General features: G+C 40.7%; 1 protein-coding gene across 3 annotated transcripts in view; it reads left to right on the forward strand.

The window, feature by feature from the left end:
- TEX15 (testis expressed 15, meiosis and synapsis associated) overlaps nucleotides 1-16,398 on the forward strand; it is an 87,710-nt gene that overhangs the window by 41,875 nt on the left and 29,437 nt on the right. For all 3 annotated transcript variants that reach the window (XM_054720065.1, XM_054720064.1, XM_054720066.1), the window contains exons 4-6: nucleotides 9,702-9,939; nucleotides 10,873-11,019; nucleotides 14,450-14,612. In XM_054720065.1, coding sequence (XP_054576040.1) covers nucleotides 9,702-9,939; nucleotides 10,873-11,019; nucleotides 14,450-14,612 — 548 coding nt within the window. The remainder of the gene's footprint in view (nucleotides 1-9,701; nucleotides 9,940-10,872; nucleotides 11,020-14,449; nucleotides 14,613-16,398) is intronic.

Here is a 16,398-nt window from a genome sequence, read left to right on the forward strand (position 1 = left end):
CAGGTTCGATTCCAGTCAAGGGCATGTACCTTGGTTTCGGGCACATCCCCAATAGGGAGATGTGCAGGAGGCAGCTGAACAATGTTTCTCTGTCATCGATGTTTCTAACTCTCTATCCCTCTCCCTTCCTCTCTGTTAAAAATCAATAAAATATATTTTAAAAAATACTAGAGGACCAATGCACAAAATTCGTGCAAGAGTAGGCCTTCCTTCCCCTGGCTGCCAGCACCAGCTTGCCTCTGGCACCCGGGACCTGGGCTTCCCTCGCAGCCCCAGCTTTGTCCGGAAGGACGTCTCGTCTAATTAGCATATTATGCTTTTATTATTATAGATAATTGACATAACATTATATAAGTTTATGGTGTACAGTGATGATTTGATGCACTTACATATATACACGAGAGGCCCAGCGCACAAATTGGGGGCTGGTCAGGGAGAGGGTCCACAGGTGGTTGGCTGGCAGGCCCCACCCCCTGGTCGGACTCCTGGTCGAGGGGACAATTTGCATATTAGCCTTTTATTATATAGGGTTGCAAAATGTTTACCACAGTGAGATCAGGTAACACATTCTTTATCTCACCTAATTACCATTTTGTTGATATAATGAATAGTTTCATTATACCAACAAAATGGTAATTAGGTGAGAGAAAGAGGATATGTCTTTATTGATTTTATTGTTTTAGAGAGAGGAAGGGAGGGGGGTGAGAGAAAAACATTGATGTGAGAGGGAAACATTGATTGGTTTCCTCCCGTACGTACCCTGACTGCCAGGGATCAAACCCGAAACTTAGGTATGTGCTCTGACTGGGAATGAAACCCTCGACCTTTCAGTGTATGGGATGATGCTCCAATCAACTGAGCCACACCAGCAAGGACTAAAGCTCTATTCTTACAGCAACTTTCAAGTTTACAATTCAGTATTGTTAACGATAGTTGCCATGATGTAACTTAGATCCTCAGAACTTATAACTGAAAGTCTGTACCTTCATCAACATGTTCCCATTGCCCCCGCTCTTCAGGTTCTGACAACCACCATTCTACTCTGTTTCTGTGAGTTGGATGTTTGTAGATTCCACATATGAGATCATAATGGTATTTGTCTTTCTCTTTCTGACTTATTTCGCTTGAAAGAATGCCCTCAAGATCAATATGTGTTGTCAAAAATGGAAGGATTTCCTTTTTTATGGCTGGATAATATATCATTGTATGTGCAGTATACTACATTTTCTTTATCAGTTCATCTGTGGATGGACATGTGGATTATTTCCATGTGGTGGCTATTGTTAATAATGCCAAAATGAACATGGTAATGCAGATATTTCTTTGAGATAGTGATTTCATCTTTAGATACGTACTCAGAAGTGGGATTGCTGTATCATATGGTGGTTCTACTTTACTTTTTTTTTTTTCTTTTTCTTTTTTTTTTTCAGAATTTCCATGTTGCCCTAGCTTAGTGGTCAGCAAACCGCGGCTCGCGAGCCACATGCGGCTCTTTGGCCCCTTGAGTGTGGCTCTTCCACAAAATAACACAGCCTGGGCGAGTCTATTTTGAAGAAGTGGCGTTAGAAGAAGTTTAAGTTTTAAAAATTTGGCTCTCAAAAGAAATTTCAATCGTACTGTTGATATTTGGCTCTGTTGACTAATGAGTTTGCCGACAACTGCCCTAGCTGGTTTGGCTCAGTGTACAGAGCATCAGCCTGCGGACTGAAGGGTTCCGGGTTTGATTCCAGTCAAGGGCAAATGCCTGGGTTGGGGGCTCAATCCCCAGTAGGGACTGGCAGGAGGCAGCCAATCAATGATTCATCATTGATGTTTCTATCTCTCTCCCCTCTCAGCACCTCTCTGAAATCAATAAAAATATATATTTTTTTAAAAAAGAATTTCCATGTTGTTTTCCATAGTGACTATACCAATTTATATTACCACCAACAATGTGTGATGGTTCCCTTTTCTCTATATCCTCACCAACACTTGTTCTCTTGTCTTTTTGAGAATAGCCATTCTAACAGGTGTGAGATAATATCTGGTGGTTTTGATATGTAATTTACTGATGATTGGTGATATTTATACATTTTCTTGGTAAAAATGTTTTTATTTAAATTCTCTGCCTACCCTGCTGGCGTGGCTCAGTGGTTGAGTGTCGACCTATGAAGCAGGAGGTCACCAGTCAGGGCACATACCTGGGTTGCAGCCTTGATCCCCAGTGGGGGGTGTGCAGGAGGCAGCCAGTCAATGATTCTCATCATTGATGTTTCTCTCTCTCCCTCTCCCTCTCCCTTCCTCTCTGAAATCAATAAAAATCTATTTTAAAAAAATTCTCTGCCTGTTTTTTAATCAGATTGTCTGTGTTTTTGCCATTGAATTGTATGTATCCCTTAGGTATTTTTGATATTAACCTCTTAATCAGATATGGTTTGCAAATATTTTCCCCATTCCAGTTTGTCTTTTCCTTTTATCAGTTGTTTCTATTTGCTGTGCAAAGCATTTTAGTTTGAGGTATTCCCACTTGTGCTTTTGATGTCATATCCAAAAACATTTTTGCCAAGGCCATTGTCAAGGAGCTTTTCTCCTGTTTTCTTCTAGGAGTTTTATGGCTTTGGGTCTTACCTTTAGGTCTTTAATCCATTTAGAGTTAATCTTTGTGAGTGGTATAAGATAGGGATCCAGTCTTATTCTTTTGCATATGGATATCCATTCATTGAAGAGACTACCCTTCTTCATTGAGTGTTTGCGGCTCCCTTATCAAATATTAGTTGACAGTGTTTGCACGGATTTATTTCTAGGCTCTTGATTCTGTTCCATTGGTTTATGTGTGTTTTTTGCCACTCCATACTGTTTTAATTACTGTATCTTTGTAATATAATTTGAAATTAGGAAGTGTGATGCCTTCAGCTTTGTTCCTTCTCAAGATTCTTTGGTTACTCAAAGTCTTTCATAGTTCCATACAAATTTTAAGATTTTCTCTTCTATTTCTATGAAAAATGCCATTGGAAATTTGATAAAGATTGCATTTAATCTTTAAATGGTTTTGGGTAATATTGACATTTTATCAATTGACATTTTAACCCTTCCAACCTATGAATATGGGATATCTTGCCATTTTTTGTGGGGGTTTTTCTATTTCTTTCATAGGTGTCTAATAGTTTTTGGTTTATAGATCTTTCACCTCCTTGGTTAAATTTATTCTGAAGGCTGGTTTGGTTCAGAGGGTAGAGCATTGGCCTGTGGATTGAAGGGTCCCAGGTTTGATTCCGGTCAAGGGCCCATGCCTGGGTTGCAGGCTCGATCCCCACTGGGGAGCATGCAGAAGGCAGCCAATCAATGATTCTCTCCCATCGTTGATGTTTCTGTCTCTCCCTCTCCCTTCCTCTCTCTCTCAAAAAAATCAATAAAACATATTTTTAAAACATTTATTTCTAGCCCTAACTGGTTTGGCTCAGTGGTTAGAGCGTCGGCCTGCGGACTGAAGGGTCCCGGGTTCGATTCCCGTCAAGGGCATGTACCTTGGTTGTGGGCACATCCCCAGTAGGGACTGTGTAGGAGGCAGCTGATCGATGTTTCTAACTCTCTATCCCTCTCCTTTCCTCTCTAAAAAAATCAATAAAATATATTAAATTAAAAGAAAACATTTATTTCTAAGTATTTTATTGGTTTTGGTGTTATTGTAAATGCAATTTGTTTTTCAGATACTTCGTTAGTGTATAAAATTGTTAGTGCAGTGATTTTTTTTATGTTGATTTTGTAACTTGAAACTGAAACATGGGGTTTGGAGTGCAGACTTCTCATGGGTTCTTGTCCAACAAAGTTGAAGAATAAATTTATGGGCTAACAGATTTCTTTAATAAAAATGTAGAAGTTTATTGGAAGCATATACAAACTCCATCTGGGTAGGGGTCTCCCAAATGGGAAAAGCCTGCTCACTTGCTCTCTCTCTCTCTCTCTCTCTAGTGGGAAAAAATCCAAAATCTGTAATCTGAAAATCTGCTGAGTCTCTTTGTCTCCAGGTTTATAAAGTCTTCAGTTCTTTGTCTCTTCATGACCCTTTCTATTTGGACCCTTTCCTTAATTTAGGACCACCATGCTTTCTTCATTGGTCACTGTACTACATAGAATCAGTTTCAAAGTCTAAGCCATGTGATGCCCCCTACTTCTTCTCCCCCTTATTTTGCAACATTATCCAACTTATCTGTTCGGGTTGGAGTTGCTTTTGATCTCCCTATGGCTCTCTCTCAGATGTCCTGGTGGAATATGTTTTATTACCTCTTATGGCTCTCCAGCTGCTCAGGTCAGGGCTGCTTTTTTTGTTAGTTTTGTTTGTTTAAAGTATTACATATGTCTCCTTTTACCCCCATTGCCCCCCCCCCGCCACGCCCACCCCTGAGGGAGGGCTGCTTTTAATTGCTCAGGCCAAAAATGGCTCCATCCTCTCCAGACCTCCCCCCCTCCCCCACCCACCCCACCTTTCCTGTCTGCCTTATTAAGTTAGCTAGCTAACACTTATCAAAACTTTACCGAATTTATTTATTGGGTATAACATTTTTTGGAAGAGTCTTTAGGTCTTCTTTCTATATAGGTCATTTGCAAAAGAAAAAGAAAAAAAGACAGTTTTATTTCTTCCTTTTGGATTTGGACGCATTTCATTTATTTTTCTTGCCTAATTGCTCTGGCTAGGACTTTTAGTACTCTGTTGGACAAAAGTAGTGAGAGTGGGCATCCTTGTCTTTTTCCTGACCTTAGAAGAAAAGCTTTCAGCTTTTCATCATTGAGTAGGATGATAACTGCTGACTTTGTGTTTAGTTCTTCTTTTACTAGTTTCTTGAAGTGAACAGTTAGATTTATTTGAGACTTTTTTTCCTAATGTAGGCATTTATCACTATAAAATTCCCTCTTAACGCTGCTTTTGCTGCATCTAATAAAGTTTGGTATTTCATGTTTCCATTATCCTTTCAATATGTTTTTTAATTTCCCTATTGATTTCATCTTTGAATCATTGTTTGTTCAGGAGTGTATTGTTTAATCTCCTCATATTTATGAATTTCTAAGTCTTCCTCCTGTTACTGATTTCTACTTTCATACCCCTGTGGTCTCTGATTGGAGTACCAAAGGAGGTCCTTCATGTAGTACTCCAGAAGGCTGGGGAAGCTGGTCACTCACCCTGCTCTCACTTTCCCAGCAAGGGGAAATTACCTCGGGAACTCTTTCTCAGCACTGGACAATGCCGACTTGGGGGAATGGGATGATGCAGGCATACCATGAAGCTGTTCATCCTACCCTTTTTGTGTAGTTATTCTCTAGTGTTTTGTGCCACTGTGTTGCTGAAGTGTCTTAAGTGGACTCCAGAGCTCTACTAGAGCTGCTTTTATTCGTGGATAGCTGTCTAATTATTGATCTTTGTTGGGGCCAGAGGCTGGGGTCTTCTACTTCACCATCTTTGTGACATCACTACTCTTTTTATTTTTTTATTCCTCACCCAAGGATACTGACTTGACTTGAGAGAGAGAAATATTTACTGACTTGAGAGAGAGAAATATCAATCTGAGAGAAACATCAATCAGTTGCCTCCCATATGTGCCCCAACTGGGGATTGAACCTACAACCTTTTTGGTGTGATGCTCCAACCAACTGAGGCAGCTGGCAGGGCCACCTCACTAGTCTTGAATCAAACTTTTCTTTCTTATTTAAATTTTGTTAAATCCCAATTTCTCTTAACTGTCTATGCTTCATTTCATATATTACACTTTCTTCCAGTTGCACAATGACCACTCATCATCAGCAATTGATGGATTTGAAAACAAGTGTCCTTTTGAGCTTTCCAAAGCCAAGTGCATTTTCTTTAATTATTTCCTAAAAAAATAATTCTTAATTTGAATTGAATGCTTTCATTCTCTCCTCTCGGCACCACCAGTAGCTGCATAACCAGTAGCTATAGCGAAATAGCATTCTTTTGTTTCCAATTAAACTTGGAGATAATGATACTTCTGGTATTTCATTTACTCATACAAATTATCCATTACCTACTATACAAGTTATCTTTGGAACCTATTATGTAATGTAATTAACTGTGACATAGGCATTCTATTTGAGGAACTTATACCTTGTACTCTGTTGTAGTTGGTTTCAATATATAGACATCATGGTAGCACAGTTATAAGTTCACGGTCTTCCAAAAGACATCCAAGATTCTAATCCTGTCTCTATCACTCATTTGTTGTGTTATGTTAACTTATATGTAACTTCTTTATCAATGTAAGCGCTCTTATATAAATCTTACATACTTATTTACTTAATATTTAATAAAATAGTGGTTTAAAAATAATGACCAAGGGGGGCAGGGACAGGGTGGAAGAGAGCCTGATCAGTGGGAGGTAAAATGGGACATCTGTAATACTTCCAACAATAAAGATAAAATTTTAAAAATTAACACAAGTCATACCCAGAAAAACAGAATCAATAAAAATAAAGTTAAATTCAACATTTAAAAAATAATAAAAATAGCCCTAGCTGATTTTTCTCAGTGGCTAGAGCGTCAGCCTGCAGACTGAGGGGTCCTGGGTTCGATTCTGGTCAAGGGCACATGCATAGGTTGCGGGCTCGATCCCCAGTAGGGGGCGTGCAGGAGGCAGCCGATCAGTGATACTCTCTCGTCATTGATGTTTCTATCTCTCCCTCTCCCTTCTTCTCTGAAATCAATAAAAATATTTTTAAAAATAAACAAAAATAAAAATAATGACCAACCCACAATCAAGAGTATATCTACCTACAAAGTTAACACTTGAGTGCTAGATTGATATGGAAAGTTCAACTCCAGAGCTTAAAGTATGTGTAAGGTTCAGGGGCTGACAAATTGTGACATTTATTTCTCATTAGCATTGATGCATAAAAACATGAGAAAACATTTTTGGAAAATTATTCTTAACTCTTATCTAGTTTTTATACTTAAGATAATATAAATACCCTATTAGCATAGACTCTGATGGGTATTAATGTCTCTTAGTAATAGAGCACTTTGTATGTAGTAGTCACTCATATTCTTATCTGATTACATGTTACTATAAACACAAAAGACTATTTAGATTCATTTTACCTATCATCTCTGAAATGGAGGTCTTGAAACTAGAGCTTCTGTCACTTGACAAACTGACATCGATTGTAGTTTTGAGTCACTGCAAAAAGTCAACCTTTTACAAAACTTTTTTGACCTATAATTCTAAAGGCTAATTCTTTATTGGTCATTTTTATTATCTAAGTCATATTTAGTCCTAATTTTTCCCCAATGTAATTCTGAAAACTACAAAGAACTTCTTATTAGTATTATTACCAATACAAAACTCCAGAGAACATTTTTCTACTTTAGTTATACAGGTTTTTGGACCCCTGAGTCAGATCTTTGTTGATTTTTTTTTTCTTCATTCTATTCAATCCCTTAAAGAGGACATAATGTTTAACCAGTAAGATGACTAGGTAACACAAAGAATTATTCAGCCCAAAATATCAGCGGTACCACTGTTGAGAAACCCTGCTGTGTAAGTAAAAGCCTTACCCATTATATTTCAGTTTCCTCTCTCCCTCCCATCCTTTGTGCTAGTTGTTAGTGTTTCCATGTGGGAAAACATTAATTCTCTGAGCAAATACTGGAACCTTCTAGGCAGTCCTTCCAGGAATTAACTTCTGAAAAAAGTTAATGTTTTTCCAGATCCTAAGAAAAATCAGTTGAGAAATTGGTATTACAAAAATTATTATAATACTTCTGTGAGAATTAAACTTTAACAATTAACATAGAAATATTAGTGTTTCACAGAATCTACTGATGTCATTTTGAAAGCAAGATCAGGAAGTGATGACTGGTGGAATTAAAAGTTAAGGTTGACATTCCCAGGAACTGAGAGAAAAGTGGTCATGATCTAATCAGTTTGTCTTGATTGTAACTGTTGCCATGTGTTTTGTAGCCCTGTTTACTATTAATGATGAGTCATTCTTGCAAATAAAATAAATATTAATATGCTAATGTGCATAGTATACTTTACATAAATTCTGTGAGTGGTATTCGAGGAAATAAATATTGGTAGCATGTGGTTTTCAAGATCAATTTTTCTTTTGTGGTATACACATTATTTTCTAGGTCCTGTAGGTTCTCCATTGTTGATAATCATTTGGCATCACATTTCTGTCCGAGTGATTGAACCGCTGCCACATAAGCAAGCCATCTAGAACTCCCTATCTAATCTGCCAATTGAAGGGGGATGGTATTTTTTTAAGTGATTCTTTATTGTAGTCAGAATTTCAAGAGTACCTGTAGTTTAGATTGTAATCTTTTCTGAGGATGATTTGTCTTACTACTAAGTTAGGGGTGTGTAATCAAATTCTCGCTTTTTTCTGCCAGCTGTTATCTTAGATCCCTGGAGAATTCCCTAATAATTGACCATATATATGTGTATGTGTGTACGTGTCTCTCTCAATATATGTGTTTAAGAAATGCATATTCTTTCCTCCATAACACAAATAAGTAAGAATTTGAGCTCTGGAACTTAATGGACAAAGTTGGCATATGCAATTCCAACTCTGTCAGTTTGCTACTTTGGCAAGTTTCAACTCTTTGAACATCATATTCCTCTTTTTAAAAATGTGTATAACAGCTCTGGCTGGTATTGCTAAGTAGTTAGAGGATCAGCCCGAGCACTAAACAGTTGCAGGTTCAATCCCCAGCCTGATCGGGGCTACTGAGGGAGGCAACCAATCAATGTCTCTCTCACATGGATGTTTTTCTCTCTCCCTCTCCCCCTCCCTCCCTCTTTCCACTCTCTCTGAAAAGCAATGGAGAAAATATCCTCAGGTGACGATTTTTTTAGAAAGGTGTATAACAATAATCCTATCTAATAAAAGAGTAATATGCAAATTGACCATCACTCCAACACACAAGATGGCCACCCCCATGTGGTCAAAAATGACTGCCCCCATGTGGACACAAGATGGCCACCACAAGATGATCAGCAGGGGAGGGCAGTTGTGGGCGATAAGGCCTGCAGGGGAGGGCATTTAGGGGTGACCGAGCTGGCAGAGGAGGGCAGTTAGGGGAAATCGGGCCAGCAGGGGAGGGCAGTTAGTGGCAATCAGGCTGGAAGGGGAGCAGTTAGGGGGTGATCAGGCTGGCAGGCAGAAGCGGTTAGGGGCAATCAGGCAGGCAGGCGAGCAGTTAGGAGCCAGCAGTCCTGGATTGTGAGAGGTATGTCCAGCTGCCCTCGAGGGGTCCCAGATTGGAGAGGGTGCAGGATGGGCTGACGGACACACACACACACACACACACACACACACACCCGGTGCACGAATTTCATGCACCGGGCCTCTAGTAGTATAATAATAATAGTAATTCAGTGTTGGAGGAATTGAGAACAAATGATAAAATGCATGTAAAGTGTAAGTCTTAACAGTGTTGGGCGTATTAGCAGCATTCAGGAAATGTTAGCCCTTATTAACACTGGCCTAAACAAAATATAGTTTATAACTACTACTTGAATTTCTAACTACTTTTTTAATTTCTTCCTTATATAATTTTCAGCCTAACTTGTTTCCATAGGACACAGTCACCTCTGAATGTTATCAATAATTGTCTTGTTTTCTAACTGTAGTAAGCTGGAATGTTTATTTTCTACTTAAAAATTCTATTGTTATTCTCATTTAACTACATGTTGTTTGTTTTGCTTTAGGACAGAGATGCGTGAGAATGGAAGACATGGCAGAGAACTAGAAGAACAGTTCTGCTTTTTAGCACTTCCTCAGAGGGATGTGGCTGAGATCTATAAGAATGGGATAAGTACCAAAGCGTCGACATTGAAGATACTAGGAAATCCTCTTCTTGGAGTTTATATGTTTAGACATGTTGATGTTGCCTTGAATTATGCTCATAGTAGAAGCATTAATGTAGAAAGTATTATAATTTTTAAGGTAGGTAGCCTATAACAAATATTAAATATTATATTCAGTTTCTTTTAAATTGACTGAACATATGAATTATTATTAGTGTTTTTAAGTTACATTATGTAAAACAAATAATAATTATTACTGTCATCATCAGCATCATTCAAAATTTCCACCTATCTGACTCTGGTAGGGTGTGCAGCATAAGCTAAAACTCCAAGTAAGCAAAGGCAGACTTTATCATCTTTGTCTTCCCAGTGTATATTTTTTTCTGTCCTAATTGATCATCGTTCTTTCTTTTGTTCAGACCATAATTAATGTCAGAATATTTTAAATGTCCTTCCTCAAAACATTGATTAGAATTATTCTGGCTTACACTAAAGTTCTAAACTCTTATTGCTTATTTTAGTTAATAGTATTGCAAAATGCTAATTTTTTAGTTTGGATAATTTTGCCATGCTTATGTAAGATGTTGACATTAGGAAAAGCTGGATACAGGTATACAGGAACTCTGAACTGTTTTTCAACTTTTCTGAAAGTCTAAAATTACTCAAAATTGAAAACAGTAAATCTTACAGTCAAATCTTAAGCATCAACAAATTAGTTAATATATACTTTTTGGTTAATTGCAGCATTGCCAAGATTACTAAAATCACAGAAGCTAAGCAGGATGCTCAGTTGTATAACTTAGGATGTGTGTATATTCATGTAAAATCATTGATTCATTTGGTATACTTTCTTACAGTTTTAGACCTCAAATACTATCAAATTCATAAGGCCTAATTTATTTTTATGTTAAAAAGTAATACATGCTAATTTTAGAAAATTTGGAACATACTAAAGAGCTCTTTCATACTTCTTTCTTTAAAACAGAGCTTGCTTCACAACTCTCTGTGTATGAAAGTTTAAAGTGTTTTGGTGTATTTTTACAGACTTTCTTTTTGCCTTTTTTTTTTTAAGGTTCTCTTTGGAAAAGTGAAGAAAATTCAGCCTTCAGTGGATAAAAACAAAGTTTCTTTGGATCCTTGTCCTAACTTTGATTGCCATATGTCAAAAAATACACCTTCTCTGAAAGATACCATTGAGCTACAAGCCTACAATTCAGCAGTATGTTAATGTTTTAGTTCATTTGACTACTTGAAAGTCACATGCTTCACGTTGTATGATACAAGACTTAAAATAACTTCCCAAAATACTAAAGGAAAATCCCTTAATTCATTTAATATAATATGATCTTAAATAAATAAATAATGAAAGATGTTTTAATACTTACCTGAGAATTTTAGTAGAAAGGCTTTCAGATTTATATTTAACTTTGTTCAAAGTATAGTGTCTGCCTTTTTTTTAAATCCTCACCTGAGAATATGCTTCATTGATTTTAGAGAGAAGGGAAGGGGGAAAGAGAGAGAAACATTGATTGCTTGCCTCCTATATGCAACCTGACCTGGTGATTGAACCCGCAGCCTTTCAGTAAAAAGGACGATGCTCCAACCAACTGAGCCATGCAACCAGGGCAAAGTACAGTGTCTGCTTTTATTTAGATGTTCCATAGGTTAATTTCTGTCTTGCAAAGAATGCAAACAAGGCTATTTTGAAATAATGTTACTGATTCTTTGTACTTTACAAAAGGAGAAGTGACTTTTATATTGGTCAGTACATGTGAAATTATTATTTTCTGTCCTGTATTGCTGAGACAGTAGACCTTTAATCTTCTACAGAAGATTAAATTATATAATACATACTATTTATAAACATACTAGAAGCCCGATGCATGAAGATTCATGCTAGAATGGGCTTTCCTTTCTTGGCAGCTGGCACCGCCTTTCCACTCTGGCCCAGCCCCTTTCCACTCAGGCCCCAGAGCCACCTCTTTCTGCTCCAGTAGCCGCCTCTTTCTGCTCCACCCCCGCCTTCCCACACTGCCCAGAAGCCCTGAGAGACTGGGAGTGGGGCAGAACGCCTGCCCCGTCACTCAGTGTATGCAAATTAGCCACCATATTTGTTGGGTTGATTTGCATATCACTCCTGATTGGCTGGTGGTGTAGCGGAGCTACAGTCAATTTACATGTTTGTCTATTATTAGGTAAGATATGATTAAATGAAGTTAAATCTTCTAGAAATCCTATATAATAAAAGTCTAATATGCAAATTGTCCCCTCGGGCAGTCGTTCAACTGGAAGTTTGACCACTTGCTATGACGTGCACTGACCACCACGGGGTGGCGCAGAACATGGCAGGTGTTGGCGATGTGGGATCCAGTGCCCGGGCGGGGGACTGTGACCTCTCGCCGGCTACCTGGGGGTGGGGATGACGGGGACGGAAGTGTGGAGAGAATGAGGGGTGTCTGCCAAGCACGCTGTCACTCCCCTAGGGACACCAGGGCTCATGCACCAGGTAAGCCCCCTGTGCTCAGGTAATGGGCATCCTCAAGGAGCCCACCCCATACCCACATGGCCTCTTCCAGGTGATACAGGAGCCAGTCTGTGAGGCCAACCAGAAGAGAACACACTGCCTGCCTGGCTTCCATGCGGCACAACTGGGAGGCCCAGAGGCCCATGCTGCATCCCGGCCTGCTGTGTCCTGCAGCACTCACCGCATCTGCACATGGGGACTCGGGTGCCATGACTCGGGCGGAGGGGAGTGTATAGGGGCTTGGGGCCCCAGGTGCTGCCCAGGGCCCAGAGGTCATCTGGGACCTGCCCTTCCACACCAGATACTCGTGCTTCAATCATCAGCCAGGCCTAGGGACCACACCCGTGCATGAATTTTATATATTGGGCCTCTAGTACAGCGGTCACCAAACTTTCAGACTTCATAGACCACCAGTGGTCCACGGACCACCTATTGGCAACCGCTGCTCTAGTATATATATATATGCTCCCATATGTAAAATGCATTAAGCTATGCTTATTTTTCTAATTAGCTTTTAATATCCTATCTAATAAAAGAGTAATATGCAAATTGACCATCACCCCAACACACAAGATGGCCGCCCCCATGTGGACACAAGAGGGCCACCACAAGATGGCCAGCAGGGGACCAGGCCTACAGAGAGGGCAGTTGTGGGCAATCAGGCCAGCAGCGGAGGGCAGTTGGGAAGGACCAGGTCTGCAGGGGAGGGCAGTTGGCGGCACCAGACCCAAAAGGGAGGGCAGTTAGGGGCGACCAGGCCTGCAGGGGATGGCAGTTGGGGGCGACCAGGCCTGCAGAGGAGGGCAGTTGGGGGTGACCAGGCCTGCAGAGGAGGGCAGTTGGGAGCGACCAGGCCTGCAGGGGAGGGCAGTTGGGGCGACCAGGCCTGCAGGGGAGGGCAGTTGGGGGCGATCAGGCCCGCAAGTGAAGGCAGTTGGGGGTGTACCAGGCAGTTGGGGGTGTACCAGGCCTGCAGGGAGGGCAGTTGAGAGTGACCAGGTCTGTAGGGGAGGACATTTGGGGGGGACCAGGCCTGCAGGGGAGTGCAATTGGGTGGTACCAAGCCTGCAGGGGTGGGCAGTTGGGAGCAACCAGGTCTGCAGGGGAGGGCAGTTGGGGGCGACCAGGCGGGCAGGGGAGCAGTTATGCGTCAATCAGGCTGGCAGGTGAGTGATTAGGGGGTGATCAGGCTGGCAGGCAGAAGCAGTTAGGGACAATCAAGCAGGCAGGCAGGCAGGCGAGCAGTTGGGAGCCAGCAGTCCTGGATTGTGAGAGGGATGTCTGACCTTCGAGGGGTCCCAGATTGGAGAGGGTGCCAGATTGGAGAGGGTGCAGACTAGGCTGAGGGACATTCCCCCCCCCCCGTGCATGAATTTTGTGCACCGGGCCTCTAGTATATAGACCCCTGCAGGGTCCCTAGTGGCTGCTGGCTGCTGGCTGCCGGCTGCTAGCTGGGGCCTGCCTTCATTCCGTTCTATCCTCTGGTGGTCAGTGCAGGTCATAGCAAGCGATCAAACGCCCAAGGGGACACTTTGCATATTAGGCTTTAATATATGTGTGTGTGTGTGTGTGTGTGTGTGTGTGTGTGTGTGTGTATTTCAGAGAGGAAGGTAAAGGGAGAGAGAAATAGATAGAAAAAACATCAATGATGAGAGAGAATCATTGATTGGCTGCCTCCTGCACACCCCCTACTGGGAATCGTGCCCCTAACCCTGGCATGCACCTTTGACCAGAATTGAACCTGGGACCCTTCAGTCTACAGGCCAACGCTCTATCCACTGAGCCAAACCACCTAGGGCCCTAGTTAACTTTTCCAACCAAATAAAATACGGTATAGTATTCACAGCATATGCAAAAAAACTTTGAGTGGAAAAATACTTTTTAAATCTCAAAACATATTTTGTCTGCTTCTGGTACCATTGGTAGTTTAACAAGGAAAAAAATACGTTGTGGGGGGGAAAATTCATACATCTTCACACAAAAAAAAGGTTGAAGAAAGCATGAAGAGGGAGTAGTATATGGAAACATGAATAAATAATATCATGCAGTTACATAATTTTTTTTTAAATATGAGCTTATTCAAGTCTTAAAATTAATCGGCATAAAAATGTTCTTTATTTTTCAGGTATACTTCTATGAATACAATGAATTTTCAGAACCAGTAGATAAACCTAGGCAGTGTCTTCCATATGCAATAGCGACAGTAAAATTTATTGGTCAAAAAGTAGGTAATGGACACCTTATGACATCTTTGAGATTCCTTTCAACAGGATTTCCTAAGAGGGCTGGTAAGATACATATATTATTCTGCTTCGGTAGTTAGTATTTGTGCTGGTCTTAGATTTTTTGGATATTATTTTTAATACATTATGAATCTCTAAGCAAAATAGTTGTTGTGCTTTATTTTTAATTTCTGTATTGCAGATATTTTTGTGGCTTCTTTTGCTCAATATATTTGTGTGATTCTTCCATATTGATGTATATCTGTAGTATTTTCATTCAGATGTGTACATACACACATTATTCCATTTTCTGACTATACACTATTCCTCTGGGGATATTTAGACACTTTCTAGTTTTATTCATATTCCAGACATTGCTATTTTAAACATTCATGTTAAGTGTCTCAGTGCATATATGTGCAAGAGATTTTCTGTAGAGTATATAACCACAACAGGAATTTGCAAGGTAATTCAAAGACGATGTCAGTTTTCAAAAGTGGTTGCATCAGGTTACACATTTACATCCTTGCCAATACATATACCTAAAAAAAGTTTGTTTCTGCTAGCCTAGTGAGTGTGATATATTATTCCGATTACCTCTAAAAGAAATACTGTACCCTTTAAAAGCTATCATATCCCTTTCCCCTCATTCCCCCTACCCATAAGCAATCACTAATTTGCTTCTGTCTATATATATATTTGTCTTTCTGGCATTTTATGTAAGTGAAGTCAAATATGTAGCCTTTTGTGACTGGAGACTTTCACTTACTAGTGTTTTCAAAGTTCTTGCATATTGTAGTATGTATCAGTACTTCATTCCTTTTTATGCAATAATGTCCCATATACACACACACACACACACACACACACACACACACACACATAGGTATGTGTGTGTGTATGTGTGTGTGTGTGTGTGTGTGTGTGTATCCTACCTAATAATAGACAAATATGCAAATTGACCGTACCTTCGCTATGCCTGCGATTGGCCAGGAGGCGCGGGGGGGTGGGACTCGGGGTGGCCGGGGTGGCCGATTGGGCCGGCGGGATGCTGAGCTCGCGTTGCCAGCGGCGGCTCGAGCTCAGCGTCTGCGCCATGGCTGTGCTGTGGCACAGAAGGGGCCTCTGGGGCAGCGAGCTCACGTCCCACCGTGGACCATCAAAAGCGGGGGAGCAGGGTGCCTGTCCACTCAGGCACCAGCGGACAGGCACCCAGCTCCCCCTCGATCAAAAGCAAAAGCGTGGGAGCTGGGTGCCTGTCCACTCAGGCACCAGGCCTTTCAGAAGCCTTCGCCGCGCTGGAGGCTTCTGAAAGGCCGTGCACCAGCCATCAAAAGCAAAAGCGGGGGAGCTGGGTGCCTATCCACTCAGGCACCAGACCTTTCAGAAGCCTTCGCCGCGCCGGAGGCTTCTGAAAGGCCTGGTGCACCAGCGGACAGGCACCCAGCTCCCCCGTGATCGAAAGTGAAAGCGTGTAGGGGACTCTACACGTGCATGATTCAATCATGCACTGGGCCTCTAGTATATATATAACATTACATTTATCCATTCATCAGCTGATAGACTTGGGTTGTTTCCATTTTTTTGACAATTATGAATAATTCTGCTATGAACGTTCTTGTACAAGTTTTGGTGTAGATGAATGTTTTCATTTATTTTGGGTATATAGCTAAGGAGTGGAATTGCTGGATCATATGGTACTCTGTATTAACCACTTGAGAAATTGCTATACTCTTTTCCAAATTGGCTGCACCATTTATATTCACACCAGCAGTGTATAAGGGTTTAGGTTTTTCTACTTCCTTATTAAAACATGCTATTATCTGACTTTTTAAAAATATATTTTTATTGA

This window comes from Eptesicus fuscus, chromosome 8 (assembly GCF_027574615.1).
Source record: "Eptesicus fuscus isolate TK198812 chromosome 8, DD_ASM_mEF_20220401, whole genome shotgun sequence".
In the NCBI taxonomy this organism is placed as follows: Eukaryota; Metazoa; Chordata; class Mammalia; order Chiroptera; family Vespertilionidae; genus Eptesicus; species Eptesicus fuscus.